Here is a 19,795-nt window from a genome sequence, read left to right as displayed (position 1 = left end):
CGGCGGTGGCGGCGGTCTGGGCAGTGGTGGCGGAGTTGCCGGCGGCGGTGGCAGCCTGGCCGGCAGTGGTGGCGGAGCCAGCGGCAGCAGTAGCTGAGTTGCCGGCGGCGGTGGCGGCCTGGCCGGCAGTGGTGGCGGAGGCGTCGGCGGCGGTGGCGGCGGTCTGGGCAGTGGTGGCGGAGTTGCCGGCGGCGGTGGCGGCCTGGCCGGCAGTGGTGGCGGAGGCGTCGGCGGCGGTGGCGGCGGTCTGGGCAGTGGTGGCGGAGTTGCCGGCGGCGGTGGCGGCCTGGCCGGCAGTGGTGGCGGAGCCAGCTGCAGCAGTAGCCGAGTTGCCGGCGGCGGTGGCGGCCTGGCCGGCAGTGGTGGCGGAGGCGTCGGCGGCGGTGGCGGCGGTCTGGGCAGAGGTGGCGGAGTTGCCGGCGGCGGTGGCGGCCTGGCCGGCAGTGGTGGCGGAGGCATCGGCGGCGGTGGCGGCGGTCTGGGCAGTGGTGGCGGAGTTGCCGGCGGCGGTGGCGGCCTGGCCGGCAGTGGTGGCGGAGTTGCCGGCGGCGGTGGCGGCCTGGCCGGCAGTGGTGGCGGAGGCGTCAGCAGCAGTAGCCGAGTTGCCGGCGGCGGTGGCGGCCTGGCCGGCAGTGGTGGCGGAGTTGCCGGCAGCAGTGGCGGCGGTCTGGGCAGTGGTGGCGGAGTTGCCGGCGGCGGTGGCGGCCTGGCCGGCAGTGGTGGCGGAGCCAGCTGCAGCAGTAGCTGAGTTGCCGGCGGCGGTGGCGGCCTGTCCGGCAGTGGTGGCGGAGTTGCCGGCGGCGGTGGCGGCGGTCTGGGCAGTGGTGGCGGAGTTGCCGGCGGCGGTGGCGGCCTGGCCGGCAGTGGTGGCGGAGCCAGCGGCAGCAGTAGCCGAGTTGCCGGCGGCGGTGGCAGCCTGGCCGGCAGTGGTGGCGGAGGCGTCAGCGGCGGTGGCAGCCTGGCCAGCAGTAGTGGCGGAGTTGCCGGCGGCGGTAGCGGCAGTGGAGGCGGTGGTGGCGGAGTTTGCTGCACTGGTCGCCGATCCGGCAGCTGCGCTTGCGTCAACGTCAGCTTCGGTCTTGTCTTCATCGGCACTCTGGGCCGCAGCAGTAGCGGCGGCGGCAGCGGCGGAAGCCGTGCTAGCAGAGTTTGAGGCTGCAGTAGCAGAGGTCTGGGCAGCGGTTGCAGAGTTGCCAGCTGCGGTGGCCGCCTGGCCGGCAGTAGTGGCGGAGGCGCCCGCGGCGGTGGCAGCCTGGCCGGCAGTAGTGGCGGAGGCGCCGGCGGCGGTGGCGGCGGTCTGGGCAGTGGACGCGGAGTTGCCGGCGGCGGTGGCAGCCTGGCCGGCAGTAGTGGCGGAGGCGGCGGCAGCAGTAGCTGAGTTGCCGGCGGCGGTGGCGGCCTGGCCGGCAGTGGTGGCGGAGGCGGCGGCAGCGGTCGCGGCGGTCTGCGCAGCGGTTTTGGAAGTGCTGGCTGCAGTTGCAGACTGGCCGGCGGCAGTTGCAGACTGGCCCGCGGCAGTTGCAGAGTTGGCGGCAGCGGTGGCGGCGGCCTGCAGTTGTGTTGGAACATAGACCTCATTAGTCATTAACAATTACGATTAACCAGAAGCATGCAACATATGACTGATGGCGGTGCATTGCATGAGCGAAGCTACCTAGCTATATCCCGGCAGTGACTCGTACGGGAAAATGTGCGTGCTCGCACACAACGACTCCCGGGCGGGGGGGAGTGGCAGGAGGCAAAGTAAGGGGGGGTTCGACGAAACACGACGCACCTGAGTGGTGGCGCGGTAGTCTGTTATCTTGGCCTCCAGATCGCTTTTGACGCCATTTACGTACGCCTGCGATGAGGATGCCGAGGGCGAAGGTCGTTAAGATGGTGGCGTTACACAAGTGTAAGGGTCGCGGTTGGGCGATGAGCATGATGCCGGCGGACGAGTCCAGCAGGTGTCGGCGCTTTTCGTGGGTCGTGTCTTGGTATCCCTTGTAAACGTGCTGGTGAAGGGCGACCCGCACGAGAAATCAATACCGTCCGCGCACTTGCCCTGCTGCCATACACGCACTTACGATGGTCGCGAAGGTCCTGACGAGGTTCTCCAGGGCCTGGACGCGCGCCTGCAAACTGGAGGCAGCAAAAGTAAACAGTCAGAACTTTAGCTGTGCTCTTGTCAGCTGGAACATAGCCAGCCAGCAAGGTAAACGAAACCGCTGATCTATCGAGTCAGGCCTGCCTCAACATCATGTCAGACATCAGCAGCCCACTCCCAGCTAGCATACTCACTCGTTCCCAGAGTTGTTGTTGTTGTTATTGTTTTTGTCGTCAAGCAGCTCACGCCGTGCGCCGCGCGACGCCAGAGTGTGTGGCGCGGAAACCAAGGCAAGGAGGAGGAGGAAGCATGGCGCAGCGCGCGTAAACAGCAGCGGAGCACGCATTCTGCCTAGAAGGTGCTCTACGCCAACTGCAAGTGCAGCATAAGTGTGTTGCGGATACCTGCGCTGCCCCCGCCTTTTGTAGCGGGGCGGCCTCAGATACGACACTAGGCTCGGCCGCTGGGCTCGGCCTGGCTCGGCCAGGCGTCAGTTGGGCCTGTGGCCAGCTCGCGCTCCTGAGGCACGACACCAGGCGAAATAAAGCTTATGCAACCTAACCAACGTGTTATGCAGCTGAGCCTGAGTGAGGGCACAGCGGCAGGTTAGCCAGGCCGGCATGGCGCCCTGGACGATCTGCTGCGGAAACCGACGAACTGTGACCAGGTGACCGCGCCCCCGCTTGGGTAAATATGGATATGGCCATGCCATGATCACGGCCGTTCATGCCTGATTACCAGGCCTCACTTTACGCATGCGTGGAGGGCGTTTCTCGCCTGACCCGAGCTCGGAGACCAGGAGCTCAGAGGCTCGTCCGGTTAGGTGGCGAGCATGCCAAGAGCCCGCTCGGTCACTGTGCCCCGTCGGGCCCAGCGTTGTTTTCATCAAAGTGAGGTGGTGCACAACATAGTCGTCCAGGTCAGGCAGGGCTCGGCGTGAGTATATTGGAAACCCGACGGGACGGCCAGGATAAGCCGGCGAAACCGGACGACCGTCCAGTGCCGCAAAACACGACACGCCGCTCCCGCCCGGCCCAAGAGGCTTGGCGTCGGCAGTGCAGTGTGCAGATTATAGAATCAGGTCTGGTACCGTTTGCGTGTAAGCAGCATGGTTGCGGCCAGCGATCGAGTGGCAGGATAACGACCAGTTCGTCGCAAGCACGCCAGAGCAAGCCTCATAGCCCACGATCGGCTCGTCAGAGGCAAAGTCCACAGGAGTTCCAAATGCGCGAGATTTTACACGTGCGCTGGAAATGGCTGATTATGCATGGCTATCTTCACTATTCGCTCACTTGTGGATCGCACAAGCACTGGTGTATCCCGCCGCTGGTCCCTGCAGACCCTCGCGCGCGTCCTAGAATGTTCCACATCACAAAGTGTATAACGTGCTTTGTTGCGTAGCAAGCTGTCAAGAGGCTGCTCCTCGAAAGCGCGCGCACATGCGCGCGCTCGGCCGCTGCCACTCTCGCTCAACGACGCCGGGCGTTGTCAGCGGACGCACTTGAACACTTTCATGGCTTAGCAGCATCGTGCGGGAAGGGAGATACCAGTGCTGCCGCTCGATTCCATCCAAGCAAGGGCCTCTCGATCGCTCTATTGCCCATACGCAGGGGAGCCGTTATGATAACGCATTGTATGACTACAAGCCCGTTTAATTACTGAGTTATCCGCTCCGCTCGTTGTGACAGCAGCGCCTGACCGCGAAACGGCGTTTCTGGCAACATTTCCTATCTTTGCTGAAATACGCATCCACAGTCACCGCACTGCACCACTTGTCGTATATATAATACTTGAAGCAATCATGACCCCACCAACAGCACGGGGGCCTGACACTGCTGGGTTCGGCGACAGCACGCGACTTGGCACGCGACAGGCGGCCCGTGGCGGCCACTAGCGGACCGCCATGCGATCCATGGAGCGTGCCCCTAAGGGAGTCAAGTGACAGGGGACGCAATGTACAGTGTTCAAATGCCGAGCACGATAGGAGGCTGGTGCGGGGGCCGGGGCACGCTAACCCTTGTCCGCAGCCGCGGCGGCCTGCGGATTAGCCAGGAAAGCTGGACGCTTAGCGTGTGTGGCTGAGTAGCTGGAGACTGATTGCAATGTGGCCTTCATCTATGGCACATACCTTGTCTGTGCAGGTCTGTGATTGCATCTGCTGGCTTTCTTCACCTTGGCCTATCGTGGCGACCCGTCCGCATGCTGACCTCAAGCCAGGCCAAGAAGGCGATGTATCATTTTGTATAATGTGCAGGGCTGCACGCGCACCGGCAACCGGGCGACATGATTCTCGGCTGCACCCCCTTGTCACGCACCTCAAAACCTGGACCGGGGCAAACGGCCAAAACCCGCACGGCGTGGCAGATCTGCCAAAGCGCGCGTAAAGCCAATCCGTTCGTTCATGCATATCAAGTTACGTTTAGAAAATACTGGCCTTCTCTCCTGACTTCAATCACTGCTGGAACAGCAGCACTTGTCGCTCTCGAGTAAAAAGACATTCAACGTTAACATAGCTTCTCATAGCTACCATATATTTGAGATTGGTACGAGGCTTCGCTGCTTGGGGCTGCAAACGCGAAAGACGATTTGTGGGCATTGCAGTCCTTCAGTGATTCAGGCCGCGCAGGGCTGCTTAATTGGCTGCGCTGTCACGGGTCTTTATCATATAAATGAAATGGCATGCTGCAATGCAGGCTCGCATCTGCTGACCGTCAGTCCCCGCGCGCACAGCGCCGTGACCCAGGCCCGTGCGGGGCTGGCCAGAGCCTTGCCGTGCCAGTTATGCCGGCCGTTTGCACGTCAGCCCTGCTGCTACTGCTGCAACCCCACGACCGGCTAGCCACAAGATGGTCGACCGGCAGCCCGTTGCCGGCGGCAGTCCTGTCCTTCAGCCGCGTGGCAACAGCCCCAGTTACATCGTGCGCTTGCACCGGGCGCAGCTCCGGCTGGGCCCTGCGCACGAGCTGTTTCCGGCCGCAGTGGCGGAGCTGCAAGCGATGGAGGGCGGCGGCACGGGGCATGCCGAAGTGGTGGTCTGCGGCCGGTCTCCGACGGGACAGGCGCTGCTGTTCACGACGGAGCTTGTGCGCTACTCGAAGCGTTCTGGTTCGTCGGGGCGCTACTGCATGAACAAGGTTGGCCCGCTGGTCGCTTTCGTGAGCGGCGGCGGCGCCACCGGTGCAGCGCTGGCGCAGCTGCGGCTGCAGATCACACGTGAAGACTCCGGCGGTGCACAGGGATCACAGGTAGTAGTGATGCTCAGCGGGGCAGCTGCAGCAGGCGCCTTAAATGGTGGGGGTGGCATGGAGGCCGCAGCAGGGCAGCAGCGGGCTCGGCGGTCAGCGGCGGCGTTCCGTGGCGTTGCCGTCACGTACAGCGAGGAGTATTCCGGCAGTAGCAGCAGCAGCAGCAGCAGCAGTGACGGCGGCGGCTACGGGGGCAGAAGTAGCAGTAGCGATGAGGACGTGCCACTGGCAGCTCGGCGGCTGCAGCTTGCCGCCGCCACTACTACTCCTACAGCTGCGACGGCCCTTGCACCGGGTGACGAGGTGATGGTCACAGAGGAAGGCGAGGAGGAGTCAATCGCAGTGGTGATGGATGATCCTAATAATGGTGAAGACATGGCGGGCAATGCGGCGGCGCAGGCGCCTGCGGCGGGCCAGGGCCGCAGTGGCTCCGTCCCGCCGTCAGCCCGCACCGCTGGCACCGACGGTGCGCCACATGCTCACAGCGGTGGCGGCGGCGGTGGCTGCGGTGGGGATGATGGCCGCGGGGCCGGCGGCCGCGGTCGCGGCAGGGGCCGGGGTCAGGGCCGGGGCCGGGGCCAGGGCCGGGGCAGCGCACAGCAGGAGCTTGGGCAGCAGCAGGCGCCACAGCAGCCACGCAAGGCGCCACTGCCTGTAGCCGTGGGGCACCTGCGTCTGAGCAAGCAGTACCTGTACGGGCACGGAACCATTCTCAAGTGGTGGCCACGCGCGCTTGAGGCGGCGGGCGAAACGCGCGCAGATGACGGCAGGCGCGGGCACGCACCGGCTGCAGTCGTGCAGCTGGACTTTGGCGGCGGACGCTGCTTCTGGCCGTGGGCCTTAACTTACGGATCCGGCTACGTGAGTGTGCGGCTCGGCGGCGTCTCGGCCCTGCGGCGGGTGCTGGGGCTGCGGGACGGCGCCGTCATTGAGCTGGAGCCGCAGGACCTGCCGCCGCCGCGGCGCCTCAGCAATGGCGGTGGCGCGGACGTTGCGCAGCAGCAGCGCGTGGTGCGGGCACGGGTAGTCACGCTTGGCGCGAATGAGGAGGGGCTGGAGGTGCCGGCGACAGAGCTGTGGCCAATGGCGCAGGAGTCGCAGGGGCAGCCGGGGTTGCAGCGGCAGGGCGTGCAACCGAGTGGTCAGGCGCAACCGCTCGTGGGGGCGCAGCAGCACCAGCGCCAGCACCCACGAGAGCTGCCCAGCAAACGCCAGCGCCTGTCCCCAGGGAGCACGCCAGCAGGCGCACTGCCGCCCACGTTCGCCGGTGCACCGCCGCCCGCTGCCGTTTCCCCAGCGCCCTCCGCGGGATCCGGCGGTATGGCGGGAGCCCTCGCCGCGGCCTCAGCGGCTCGCGGAGCAGCAGGTCCCGCCTCGGCTGGACTGGCTGCGATGCGGCGGCGGAGGCGGCGGCTGGCCCCAGCCCCGCGGGCGTGCCCACAGCGCTGCGGCGGATGGCACTTGTGAAGCAGGAGCCAGGAAGCCGGACCGGTGGTACCGGACAGCAGGCTGAGCTGGGCGCCGCCGCCCCGCAGCTGATCCGACCTGCAGCAGCGGCGGCGAACGGCGCGGCGGTGTCCTCAGCTGCTGCTGACGGCTGCGGCATGTTGGGGAGCGGTGGCTTCCGGGGTGCAAGCGGCGCCAGCTGCAGTGGGCTTCAGCTACTGCTCACACATCTGCCGCCGCTGCGTGCTGCTGCACCTGCACCTTGTCCGCTGCAGCCCGGCGAGCTGCGGCTGTGCGGCCTCACCTTCCACCCGGAGCTGGCCGCAGGCGTGTCTGCAAGCATGCAGCAGTGGGAGGATGCGCTTACCTGCCCGCTCTCCAGCGCGGACCCCGCCAAGCAGCAGCTGGAGCCGGTCACGAGCAGTGCCGCAGCGGCCGGCTGGGAGGCGGCGTTCACTCGCCACGGCCTCAGGCGCAACATCCTACACAGCCGCCTAGCGACCCTGCTGGGGCTGTCGGGGGAGGGCGGCGGCCCAGATGCGCCGCTGCCTGAGGGCGGCTGCAACGGCGCCGCGTCGGGTGGTGGCGCGTCGCCACAGCCCCTCCTGCACACCAGCCTCCGCGTGGCCCCAGCCGCTGACGGCGGCCGGGCTAGCAGCGGCAGCAGCAGCCGGCTTGAGGTTGTGTCGAGAGTGAAGAAGAGCGGGTGCTTGGGTCTGGTGGGTGGATACGTGGCGCCCCGGGCGCTGGCGGATGAGGTGGTGGCGGCCGCAGAGGAGGCGACGTCCCTGCGCTCCTCTTTCGCAGCTGCGGCAGCGGCGTCTGCGCTGCTGCGCGAGTGCCGCCCGGAGACGTGTCGGCTCGTGGAGTCAATGGCGGCCGAGGAGCAGTCTGCCGGTGGCGGCGTGGCAGGAGGAGGCGCAGGCGCGGCTGCGTCGGCGGCTGCCCTGTCTCGGCTGCTGCAGTCGCTTCTGCTGCCACTGCCGGAGAGCTGGTGGCAGCAACCTGCGGCGGCCGGTGCGTCAGGTAATGCTTGGATACTTGCAAGGGTTAGGCGGGCACGTTTGCTCGAATGGTGCTCGCAGCTAATTCATTACACATACTCCTCGTTATTCCTCCATACGCTAAATACACCTATGTGTGTTTCCGGGCTGCGCAGGCTCTTCATCCGGGGCCGAGGAAGCTGTGCTGCTTGTTGACAGCCCATGGGCGGCGCTTCTGCTGGCGGGGCCGGAGGACACACCAGCAACTGCAGCAGGCGGCGTCGCCGATGCGGCAGCGGGACAGGGTCCGCCGGAGCCCAACTGCATGGTTAGTGGGATCGAGCGAGGGCGTGTTGCGCCTGGGAGTCATTCCGTACGCTTACATTGCTGGCATGGGTATTTGTCGCTCCTTACCTTCGTCACTCTTCGTTCCACAAGCCATCGCGTGCACACTCGTCCGTCTGCGCACGTCTCAGGTGCTGCCGGTTCGTGTGCGAGGCCTGGTGGTGCTGGCGCTGGTGGCTGTGCGGGACGTGGAGGCGGATGCGCCCCTGGTGCTGGACAGGCAGGCGGCCTGGTGGGGGCAGCAGACGCAACGGGCAGGGCAGGCGGGACTGGGGCAAGCACAGCAGCAACCACCACAGCTGCAGGTGGCGGCCGGCTCCGAGCTGCCGCATGCCACGCCGCAGGGCCGCAGCGGCCGCGCGCCCACAGTTGCACGCCCACGCGCCCCGCCGCCGCCGCTTGCTTTGCGGCCGCCGCCGACTGGTGCGCACCCTCTTCCCGCCAGCGTGTTTGGGCTGGCGGCAGCCGCTGGTGGTGATGCTTGCCCCAGTCAGGCAATTGCCGTTGACGCGGTGGGTCATACCGGTCAAGGCACAGGTTGTGACGGCACCGGCAACCGGCATGGCAACAACACAGCTGTCGGCGGAGCCAGCGGCAGCGGGCCAGCGGCAGCGGCCCTTGCGCGCACCAGCCATGGCGGCGGTCGAAACGCCTCGGATTGCGGTGGCGAGCCCACCAAGCGAACGGCCCGCAGCCGGAGCCGCAGCCGCAGCCGCAGCAGGAGGAGCCGGTCCCGGAGCCGCGGCGGCAACCGCCGGCGCAGCCGAAGCAGAAGCCGCGGCCGCAGAAGGCGACATCGCAGCCGCAGCGCATCACACGGCCGCTATGAATGGCAGCGCCGTCGCACCCGCAGTCGCAGTCGCAGTCGCAGCCGCAGCCGCAGCCGGCCTCGGAGCCACAGCCGCAGGTGGCGCAGCCGGAGCCGAAGCCGAAGCCGAAGCCGGAGCCGAAGCCGAAGCCGAAGCCGAAGCCGGGACCGTGGCCGGGGCCGAGGAGAGGCGGACCGGCATGATGTAGAATCGCGCCAGCAGGTCCTTCCGCCGCGCGGCAGCAGAGACGGCGCCCAGTCGCGTCACGACAGCTCCGCAGGTGCCGGCTGTAAGGCGCTGTTGCAGGGGGCCGCGTCCCTGCTCCCCACCAGCAGCAGCCGCTACGACGGCGGCAAGCTGCTGGACAGCCGTGCCTCGGAGCAGCCGCAGCCGCCCACCAGCGCAGCGGCCGCACCTGTAGTTCCCGGAAAGTGCCTGCAGTTGCGGCAGGAGGAAGAGGAAGGAGAGGATGCGCGGCTGCAGATGCTGCTGCGGCGCCAGTCGTCGATCCAGGCTGCAGGAGGCGGGGCGGCGGGCGCCGCCACAGGAACAGAGGGGAGGGCTGCTGCTGGCTGCAGCGGCCCGGCATCTCCTGCCGACGGGTCTGAGGAGGTTGAGGCGCTGCCGCGGCATCAGCAACCGACGCTGCATCAGCAAGGGAAGGCGCGCGCGGCGCGCTGGGGTGACCCTTCTCCGGAGCAACGGGACATCTCCGCTGCCTCTGCCGCAACCAGCAAGCGCCCATCGGTGCAGACGCAGCTCGGTGCTGGGCCGCCGCCAGCCGTGGCGCCCGGCTGGTCGGAGGTGGGCCCTGCAGTCGATGCGCTTGCGGCTCGACTGCCGCCGCAGCCCGCCACACTTCCACTTACCCGGGACTCGAAGCAAGTGGAGGCCCTGCCGCCGCCGCCGCCACTTCGACTGGTGGTCAAGCCAGGTCAGGTCCTCAAGACGCCGGCAATGAAGATGCAGACCCAGAAGCCGTCGCAGCCCCAGCAGCCAGCAGCTAACACGCCATCTGCAGCGGTGACAGCACAGGCGCCAGCCGCCGCCGCGGCCACAGGAGGAGGAGGCGAAGCCGCGGGCAGCCAGGCGCCTGCGGCTGCGGCGGCAACCCAGCAGGGCACTCAGGCTGAGCTGCCTCGGCCGCTGGTGCAGCAGCTGCGTAAGCACGCCGTGCGCGTGGGTCTGTTTGAGCCCCACCGCGGCTCCCTGCGTGGTCTGCTGGACGGCCTGGGTCGCGAGCTGGGTCTGGGCAGTGCGGTGAAGGCGCCCATGCTCACGCGCCTGGACCACCTGGGGCTGGCGGCGCTGGTGGCGGCGCAGCAGCTGGCGGAGCGGCGGGCGCTGAGGCACGTGCACAACGCCGTGCTGCGCGTGAGCTGCTGCCCGCTGCCGGGGCTCAAGCTCAGGCTGTGGCACACCAGGTGGGCTGTGAGCAGTGGGTTAGCCGGAGGGGAGGAGACGCGCCCGGCCTGGCCACTGTTGATCCTTGTTGTATTTAACAGCTTACTGCTTGGCCACCTGCTTCTGATCTTTCGCCGGCCTTGCTGTCCGCCTCACAGCTACCTGGCCAGTGGCGCCGCCGCCCCCACCTGGCTGGACGTCCGTGTCACGGCCCACTTCGGTGAGCTGCTGGACAACGTCGCGGCGGCGGACCAGGTGCGAGGCAGGGGTGCGGGTGGGGCGAGGCGGGCGCTGGTGGTGGGAAGGCGCAATGGAATTCGCGACCTTCATGGCACCTAGGCAAGCGGCGCGCATGGCAAGCGGCGTGGGAGAGCGACGAGCAACACAACCCATGCCTCTTGCGCCACAGGCCTCCCGGCGCGCGCTGTCGTCGTGGCTGTACGGCTTCACGACGTACGCGCCCGCCGTACAACTGGAGCCCGAGCTGTCCTGCGCCGCCGCCGACGCCGCGGTGTGCGCGGCCCTGGGTCATGGGGCGCGAGTGGCAGTACCGCTCACGGACGGGGCGGGGTCCCTGTTCGCGCGAGACAACTGGCACACCAGGTGGGAGCACAAGGGCGGGACACGGGCAGAGCGTGCAGATGCAAAGACAAAGATGCAGGGGCTGAAAGTTCTGGACGCTGCGACGAAGTTGCCAACACTACTGCAGTGCCGCACAGCCGCAGCGTTATGCTCGACCTTGGGACACTCATACTACTGGCCCAGGCTTCGTAACTTCCCATTTGATGTTCGGTCCCTCATTCTCTTCTTCGTTGACGACTGCTTCAGGCCTGTGCCGCTGGCGCCCGAAGCCGGTACAGCGCCCACGGGAGCAGCGGCAGTCGCGGCAGCGGCAGCAGATGTTGCCAAGGCAGCTGCTACAGCGGCTGGGCATGCCGGCTGTAGCGGCGCTTCTCAGCAGTCTGCGGCGCCGGCACAGGCGCATATGCAGCCGCATGGCGCCTTGAGGCCGCAGCCGCAGCACCGGCCACATGCTACGTGGCCACACGCCGGGTGGCCTGCGCACGCCGCGGGTGCGCCGCCGCCGTATGGGGCGGTTGGGTACGGGGCACCGCAGCATGTCGGCGGGGCTTACCCTTACGGCTACGCCCACGGCTATGGCTACGGCTACTACCCGCACATGGGCGGCCACCCGCATGCAGCATACTACCCTGTCGGCACCGTTGCATCTTCCTTACAGCCGCCGGCTCAGTCGCAACCGCCGTCCCAGGTGCAGCCGCCGGGACAGGAGCAGGACGCGGAGGGGCAGCAGGGGGCACAGCAGGCGTGTGGGGCTGCCATGCCGGGGCAGGAGCAGGCGGCGCCGCAGCCCCAGGAGCAGGAGCAACAGGAGCAGCAGGCGCAACAAGAGCAGCAGGAGCTGGTGAATGGGTAGCTGGGATGCGGTAGAGGCGTTGACAGTGAGTTTAAGTTGAGCCTGAAGATTTCAGGGCAACACGGAGTGCCTTTTGGGGGCCAAGTGGCTGGTGGTTGCGGCAGAAGCGCAAAGGCAGCTCCAAAGCAGGAATATGTACATATACATGTGCCGCTGGCGGGGACGATGGAGAGTCCTGGTCGATGCTGTAGAAAATTGTTTACTCCTCCCTCTCGCTGGATGCTGCTGGGCAGGTGGCTGTCAATGATCAGGTCATTTCGATCATCATCGCACGCACGCCGCGGTCCGGGAGACTGTTCGCCGTTTACCAACTATGCACGTCATGAACATTACAGGTATACTGTTTGTAATTGCTGCAATTTTGTCTGCCAACCGAGGGGGCTCCGAAACCCTATCCGCAACCGGTTGAGCTGTTCCAAGGATTCCTAGGGTTGAGGTCAAGTAAAGCTATCCGTAACATGTAACAATAGAGTTGAAAAGGCCTTCGCAATCAGACTCGCGGCGCCAGCTCGCTCGCGGCTCACCCGGGTAACTGTCGACAGCCAAGCGCAATTTCCAAATGGACACTGTGCTGGCTGTCGGGGCCCTCACGGCTGCTTGCTCGTCTCAAGCTCCGCTCAGGGGTCGACAACAGTTTTGGCGGACTGCGCGCCGGCCTCGGGCCGATGCCGGCGTCGCAGTGGACGCGGCTGGTGCGGATGCAGCTGCGGCCGGCAGTAGCAGCAGCGGCGAGGACAACGTGCCACTGGCCTCGCGGACGTGGAAGTTCGCCACCGCGGCCGAAGGAGCGCGGCCGACGCCCCAGGCGCGGTCATCGCAGCCGCAACAGGCCCAGCATGGCGGGGCGCTGGGAGGCGAAGGCATGGGCTTGGGCCGTCCTGGGAGTGCTGCTATTGGCATGAGGTGTAGCGGGTGGGCTGGCAGCGCCGGTGGCGTCAGCGGCAGTGGCAGCAGCAGCGGCAGCGGCAGTGAGGATGAGGACCAGGGGCTCGAGGACACCGATGCCTCTGCGGGCGAAGGCGACGAGGAGGAGTCCCCGGAGGATACCGACGAGGAAGAAGAGGGGATGGTGGAGGAGGCCGAGTGTCTCGAGCTGCCGGCAGCGGGGGCTCGGGGCCGGGGCGGCGGCCGACGGCGCGGGGGCAGCAGGGGCAGCAGCGCAACCCGTGGGGCTGCATTTGCAGCCAGGACCGGGGCTGGTGCTAGGTGTGGCAGGAGCCGGGGCGGGAGCCGGGGCCGCAGCAGAGGCAGCCGGAGCAGCCCGCCTGCACCTGCTGAGGAGCAGGCGCAGCTGCTGCATCCCACAGACGTTTCCCGCAGGGGCGCGCTGCCCCTGGGCCAGTTGCGCCTAGGCGCAGTCGACTACCTGATCGGCAACACCACACTCATGCGCTTCTTCCCTGGCGCTGTGGCGGCGGCGGTGGAGGAGCGGGCGGCCGCCGCCCGGGCGGGCAGGCCCGCCGCGACAGCGCCTGGCGCCTCTGTTCAGCTGCACTTTGGCGCCGCCGCTGGCACCTTCACCATGTGGATCGTCACGTACGGCAGGGGCAAATCGTGGGTACGGCTGGGCGGCGGCAAGCAGCTGCGTCGGGTTCTTGGGCTGCGGGACGGCGCCGTCATTGAGCTGGAGGCGCAGGACCTGCCGCCGCCGCGGCGCCTCAGCAATGGCGGCGGTGGAAATGGTGGCGGTGTGGGCAACGCCAGCAGGCAGCAGGGTGCGGCCCGCGCCAGGGTGATCTCATACGGTCACGGCGCGACGGCAGGTCAGCTGCTGATGGCAGCACCGTTGATCCCTACTGCGCGGCCGCAGCCGCAGCAGCAGCCGTCGCCGCCAGAGCTGCTGCCTCCGCGGCCTGCGTACCAGCAAGAGCAGCAGCAGGATCAGCGGTTGCCGGGTCCAGGGGACCCGCTGCGAACACTCAAGCGGAGGCGTCTTTGGTATGACGCACTCGAGCCGTCTGTGGGTGCCGATGGCAGGAGTGGCTCCCGGCTGTCGGCAGGAGGCGCCGCCGCGCCCTGTGACGCCACGCACCCGCCAGCCAGCAGCTCTCAGCCGCAACCAGACACCGCCTCAGCAACCAAGCACATTCTTGGCTCCGCCTTGGGATCCGGGGATGGCGTCGCGCTGTCTGATGACGCCGCCGCCGCTGCTGCCATCAATGCCTCCAGTGCGCCCGCGCATGGTGCAGGTGCACACGGCCAGCACAGCCGCCACGACGGCGACCGGACCAGCGGCGGCGGCAGTGCCCGCGGAGAAGGCGCTGGCCACAGCCGCCGGCTGCACAGCCTGCTGGTGCACTTGCCGCCGCCGGCCAGTGCCGCCACCGCAGATTCGGCCGCGCCGCGGCAGCCCGGCGAGCTGCGGCTGTGCGGCCTCACCTTCCACCCGCAGCTGGTGCCGTTTGTGTATTCGGAGATGCGCAGATGGGAGGATGCGCTTACCTGCCCGCTCTCCAGCGCGGACCCCGCTAAGCAGCAGCTGGAGCCGGTCGCGAGCAGTGCCGCAGCGGCCGGCTGGGAGGCGGCGTTCACTCGCCACGGCCTCAGGCGCAACATCCTACACAGCCGCCTAGCGACCCTGCTGGGGCTATCGGGGGAGGGCGGCGGCCCAGATGCGCCGCTGCCTGAGGGCGGCTGCAACGGCGCCGCTTCTGGTGGTGGCGCGTCGCCACAGCCCCTCCTGCACACCAGCCTCCGCGTGGCCCCAGCCGCTGACGGCGGCCGGGCTAGCAGCGGCAGCAGCAGCCGGCTTGAGGTTGTGTCGAGAGTGAAGAAGAGCGGGTGCCTGGGTCTGGTGGGTGGGTACGTGGCGCCCCGGGCGCTGGCGGATGAGGTGGTGGCGGCTGCAGAGGAGGCGACGTCCCTGCGCTCCTCTTTCGCAGCTGCGGCAGCGGCGTCTGCGCTGCTGCGCGAGTGCCGCCCGGAGACGTGTCGGCTTGTGGAGTCAATAGCGGCCGAGGAGCAGTCTGCCGGTGGCGGCGTGGCAGGAGGAGGCGCAGGCGCGGCTGCGTCGGCGGCTGCCCTGTCTCGGCTGCTGCAGTCGCTTCTGCTGCCACTGCCGGAGAGCTGGTGGCAGCAACCTGCGGCGGCCGGTGCGTCAGGTAATGCTTGGATACTTGCAAGGGTTAGGCGGGCACGTTTCCTCGAATGGTGCTGACAGCTCATTCAGTAAGCATACGCATCGCTCTTCCTCCAAACGCTAAATGCGCCTATGTGTGTTTCCGGGCTGCGCAGGCTCTTCAGCCGGGGCCGAGGAGGCTGTGCTGCTTGTTGACAGCCCATGGGCGGCGCTTCTGCTGGCGGGGCCGGAGGACACACCAGCAACTGCAGCAGGCGGCGTCCCCGATGCGGCAGCGGGACAGGGTCCGGAGCCCAACTGCATGGTAAGTGGGATCGAGCGAGGGCGTGTTGCGCCTGGGAGTCATTCCGTACGCTTACATTGCTGGCATAGGTAGGTTTGTCGCTCCTTATCTTCGTTACTCTTCGTTCCACAAGCCCCCGCGTGCACACTCGTCCGTCTGCACACGTCTTAGGTGCTGCCGGTTCGTGTGCGGGGCCTGGTGGTGCTGGCGCTGGTGGCTGTGCGGGACGTGGAGGCGGGTGCGCCCCTAGTGCTGGACAGGCAGGCGGCCTGGTGGGGGCAGCAGACGCAACGGGCAGGGCAGGCGGGACTGGGGCAAGCACAGCAGCAACCACCACAGCAGCAGCCGCAGCCACAGGAGCAGCGGGGCGGAGGGAGAACGGATGTGGAGCGAGGGCCCCTGCACAGAGCGGAGAATGGGACGGCAGCAGGCGGTCTGAGGCCTCCGGTGCATGAGCTGGCGCTGCCTCTGCCGCCACTGCCGCCACAAAATCTGGTGCAGACAGCTCCGCCGCAGCTGCGGCAACCAGGCGCTGCCAGGGCCGCACCGCTGGTGCCGCTGTGGCGCACCTATGACAGCGGCTTCATGTCGCAATGCACCGAGCAAGGCGCGGGCGAGGACCAGTCGTGTGGCGACATCCACGGCGACGAGCCACACCCGCAACAGCCGCAGCCGCTGCTTGGGCGGTGGCTGCAAGACCTGCTGCGCCACGAGACCGGCGCCACCGTTGGGTCGGGGCCGGCTGCGGCCACTGCCACAGCCACAGAGAAATTGCGGGCGAGGCCATGGCTGCGTGCGCAGACGCCGGAGCCGCCTGCCCCCTCTGTGGTCAGCGCCGGCGGCACGCGGCAGCCCCGACCTACTGCCGTACTCGCACGGCCCCCTGCTGCACCGTCACAAGCTCGCCACCTGCCACCGCCGCAACGCTCCGGTGGCGAGGGCTACAAGCATCACCACCAGGACGACCATGACGACAAGCACCCACAACAGCAACGGCAGCAGCAACGGCAGCAGCAACAGCAGCAGCAGGGCAGCAGTCGAGGTCACCGGCCCACATCGCCGCCCCGGCGGTACACGCCCACCGGCGGCGCCTGCGGGCGGTACGGGCCCTGTGATGACGACCCGAGCCAACGTGGGGCCCGCTACCGCCACTTGGACGGCGGGCTCGCCACTCCATTAGCCGATGGCCTCTCTCATGAGCGGCATGGCGACTGCTGGAGGCGGGGGCGTAGCCGCAGCCCCGGAGGCAGTGGTCGCGACTGGGGCGATGACTGGCGGTGGAGGCGGCATGAGGCCGGTGCAGTTGGCGGCACCGCTGGCGCCGCAGCGGAAGGAATCAACAGCACCGGCAGGCATAGCCACTGGGCCGATGCCGCGGCCCCTTGTGGCCAAGCTGGCGGCTCCGGTGCCAGCGCCGGCACACACCAGCACTCGGGGGGCCGCCACCGGTGCTGTGGCCGCCGCAGCAACGGCCCTAGCCGTAGCCCTGGCCGCAGCCCTGGCCGTGGCCGGTGCAGCGGCCGCGGCCGGCGCAGTCGGAGCCATGAGCGCAGGTGTCACAGCCGCAGCCGCAGCCGCAGCCGGGGACGTGACGGCAGTGCTCAGCAGCGCGACCGCCATGTCAGGGACTACGGGGACGGGCGGCACGTTCCAGGACTTCAGCAGCCGCACCGCGGCAGCGCAGCAGCCGACTGGACGGGTTGGGACGCTCGCTCGGGGTACGGTCCCAGCGGCCACAAGCCCGGCGGCCATGAGCCCCGCAGCCATGAGCCCCGCAGCTACGAGCCCAGCGGCCACAAGCCCAGCGGCCATGAGCCCCGCAGCCATGAGCCCAGCAGCCATGAGCCCAGCGGCCACAAGCCCAGCAGCCATGAGCCCAGCGGCCATGAGCCCCGCAGCTACGAGCCCAGCGGCCACAAGCCCAGCAGCCATGAGCCCAGCGGCCACAAGCCCAGCGGCCACAAGCCCAGCGGCCATGAGCCCCGCAGCCATGAGCCCCGCAGCTACGAGCCCAGCGGCCACAAGCCCAGCAGCCATGAGCCCAGCGGCCATGAGCCCCGCAGCACGGCGTGGCAGCCCCGCACTGATGGCACATCGCGGACAGGGCGTGCCAGCGGTGGCAGTGGCGGCGGCTGGCAAGCCGCTGGCGCTGCAGCCGGGCGCCCCAGCTCATCCAGGGATGAGACCCGAACACGAGAGCGCCCGGAGCCGCAGACGCCATTGCGGCCGCAAGCGGCAGCGCCTCAGGCGGATGGCGCCACAGGCAGCAGAGGCGCTGCCATGCCGCAGTTGCCGGGAGAGGGCGCAGAGGCGCATGGGCTGCCGGTGGCGGCACAGCACTGGCCTCACGACCCGGCGGCTGCAGGCAACGCAGCGAGAGGCAGGGTCCATATGGGCACCGATGCAGCTGACCTGACAGCCAGGCGATGCTGCGCGGCGACGGCCATGTTGGCGAGCACAGATGACACTCCGCAGCAAGAGGTGCCGCGCCAGCAGTGCACACTGCGTGTGTGCGCGGTGTCTCCCGATGGTGCGGCTACTACGCCCGGAGTGGCTGTGCCTCAGGCTTGCAACGGTCATGGTGAAGATGAGGCCGCCGTCGGCAGCACGCCTGCCGGCCCTCCAGACGCAGCGGCCGCCGGGTGGACCCGAGTATTGCCACGTACGCCGGTGGCTGCGGCAGCAGCTACCGGGGGCCCCGAGCTCACAACCAAGCCGCCGCCGCTGCGGCTGGTGCTCAGGCCTGGGCAGGTTGCCAAGACACCTGTCTCGAGGATGAAGCAGCAGCAGCAGCAGCCGACCGTGGCAATCGTCGGCGGTCCCCCTAGTGCGGTGGTGGCCGTCCCGCCGCCGATTGCCTCTCCTGTGGAAGGGCCGGTAGATGAGGTGGCAAGTGCCCCTACCGCCAGCGCCAATGTCGCTGCTGCCACCATCACACATGCTGAGCTGCCTCGGCCGCTGGTGCAGCAGCTGCGTAAGCACGCTGTGCGCGTGGGTCTGTTTGAGCCCCACCGCGGCTCCTTGCGTGGTCTGCTGGACGGCCTGGGCCGCGAGCTGGGTCTGGGCAGTGCGGTGAAGGCGCCCATGCTCACGCGCCTGGACCACCTGGGGCTGGCGGCGCTGGTGGCGGCGCAGCAGCTGGCGGAGCGGCGGGCGCTGAGGCACGTGCACAACGCCGTGCTGCGCGTGAGCTGCTGCCCGCTGCCGGGGCTCAAGCTCAGGCTGTGGCACACCAGGTGGGCTGTGAGCAGTGGGTTGGCCGGAGGGGAGGAGGCGCGCTTTGCCTATCCACCGGTTATCATTGTATTTAACAGTGTACTGCTTTGCCACCTGCTTCTAATCTTTCGCCGGCCTTGCTGTCTGCCTCACAGCTACCTGGCCAGTGGCGCCGCGGCCCCCACCTGGCTGGACGTCCGTGTCACGGCCCACTTCGGTGAGCTGCTGGACAACGTGGCGGCGGCGGACCAGGTGCGAGGCGGGCGCTGGTGGTGGGATGTTGCAACAGCATTCGCGACCTTCATGGCACCTAGGCAAGCGACGCACATGGCAAGCGGCGTGGGAGAGCGACGAGCAACACAACCCATGCCTCTTGCGCCACAGGCCTCCCGGCGCGCGCTGTCGTCGTGGCTGTACGGCTTCACGACGTACGCGCCCGCCGTACAATTGGAGCCCGAGCCGTCCTGCGCCGCCGCCGACGCCGCGGTGTGCGCGGCCCTGGGTCATGGGGCGCGAGTGGCAGTGCCGCTCACGGACGGGGCGGGGCCCCTGTTCGCGCGAGACAACTGGCACACCAGGTGGGAGCACGAGAACGCGACACGGTCGCAAGAGTTGATGTGTTGTGAATCACCTGGCAATCTGGATAAGCTGCTGAAGGGGTTCACGCTCTGCCTGCAGGCCGGTGCCGTTGCCTGGCAATGTCGCCACCCAAACTACAGGGGCAGCAGCAGTCGCGGTCGCCGCTGCTGCTGTTGCTGAGGCTGCTGCTGCTGCCGGTGCGGCTGAGCGTTCTTGCGCCAGCAACAGCATTGTGACAGGGCACCAGCACAACTACCTGGGCAGTCAGCAACAACCTCTGCAGTATGCGGCTGTGCATAGCTGGCCGCATACCGGGTGGCCGCACGGGCTGCCGCCGCCGCCGTACGCGACTGGGTGCGGGTCACAGCAGCACGCTCCTACTGCGCACCAGCAGCCAGGAATGTATGGCCACGGTCACCACCTGCATCACCACAGTGCCTACTGCCCGCCAGCTGGCTACTACCAGGTCGGTGCCAGCGCATCACACTTATACCCGGTGGTACAGACGTCGCCGACGCAGCCGGAGCGGATGGTAACAGGGCAGGAGCAGGAGCAGCGTGCCGGTCCAGGGGCGGAGGGGCTGCAGCAGGCGCAGCAGGAGTGTGGGGCTGCAATTTTGGGGCAGGAGGCGGCGGCACTGCCGCACAAGGAGCAGAAGCAGGAGCTGCCGTAGCAGTTGCAGCGCAGATGCAACCCGCATTGAGGGCCAGGTGCTTGGCCACAGCACCTGCTGAAGCGCTGAACCCGGCGCTTTGGGGGCTGTGGAAAGCGGTTCCTTTTGATTAGGCAAATGAGGCAGGGACGGTGCCGGGAACGCTGCCTGGCCCGGAATACGGTACTCGCGTGCAGAGCCATGACTCGCTCGTTGTAACACGGCATTGATGG

General features: G+C 68.0%; 3 protein-coding genes across 5 annotated transcripts in view; 2 read left to right on the top strand and 1 right to left on the bottom strand.

The window, feature by feature from the left end:
• Positions 1-2,156, bottom strand: part of CHLRE_16g687070v5 (uncharacterized protein) — a 3,922-nt gene extending 1,766 nt beyond the window's left edge. The window contains exons 1-2 of one of the 2 annotated variants that reach the window (XM_043071596.1): positions 1,400-2,156; positions 23-1,336 (exon numbers count right to left, since the gene is read on the bottom strand). In XM_043071596.1, coding sequence (XP_042916299.1) covers positions 23-1,336; positions 1,400-1,585 — 1,500 coding nt within the window. In that variant the 5' untranslated portion in view covers positions 1,586-2,156. Of the gene's footprint in view, positions 1-22 lie in introns of both variants that reach the window. The other variant, XM_043071595.1, reaches the window with a different exon arrangement.
• A 2,350-nt stretch (positions 2,157-4,506) lies between these two features.
• CHLRE_16g686958v5 (uncharacterized protein) lies at positions 4,507-12,229 on the top strand. 2 transcript variants are annotated; one of them, XM_043071591.1, is made up of 8 exons: positions 4,507-4,629; positions 4,780-6,527; positions 6,629-7,794; positions 7,937-8,088; positions 8,237-10,338; positions 10,477-10,573; positions 10,728-10,921; positions 11,147-12,229. In XM_043071591.1, exons 2-8 carry the CDS (start codon positions 4,933-4,935, stop codon positions 11,751-11,753), a joined length of 5,913 nt encoding a protein of 1,970 aa, XP_042916297.1. In that variant the 5' UTR covers positions 4,507-4,629; positions 4,780-4,932; the 3' UTR covers positions 11,754-12,229. The 2 variants fall into 2 exon arrangements, with proteins under 2 accessions (XP_042916297.1, XP_042916296.1); XM_043071590.1 differs by having other exon boundaries at positions 6,629-7,803.
• Positions 12,230-12,276: 47 nt separating this feature from the next.
• CHLRE_16g686846v5 (uncharacterized protein) lies at positions 12,277-19,793 on the top strand. Its single transcript, XM_043071589.1, has 6 exons — positions 12,277-14,854; positions 14,988-15,136; positions 15,287-18,351; positions 18,487-18,583; positions 18,716-18,909; positions 19,010-19,793. Exons 1-6 carry the CDS (start codon positions 12,313-12,315, stop codon positions 19,581-19,583), a joined length of 6,621 nt encoding a protein of 2,206 aa, XP_042916295.1. The 5' UTR covers positions 12,277-12,312; the 3' UTR covers positions 19,584-19,793.
• Positions 19,794-19,795: the final 2 nt, after the last annotated feature.

This window comes from Chlamydomonas reinhardtii, chromosome 16 (assembly GCF_000002595.2).
Source record: "Chlamydomonas reinhardtii strain CC-503 cw92 mt+ chromosome 16, whole genome shotgun sequence".
Taxonomy (NCBI): domain Eukaryota; kingdom Viridiplantae; phylum Chlorophyta; class Chlorophyceae; order Chlamydomonadales; family Chlamydomonadaceae; genus Chlamydomonas; species Chlamydomonas reinhardtii.
This window is presented reverse-complemented; position numbering and strand designations above follow the sequence as displayed.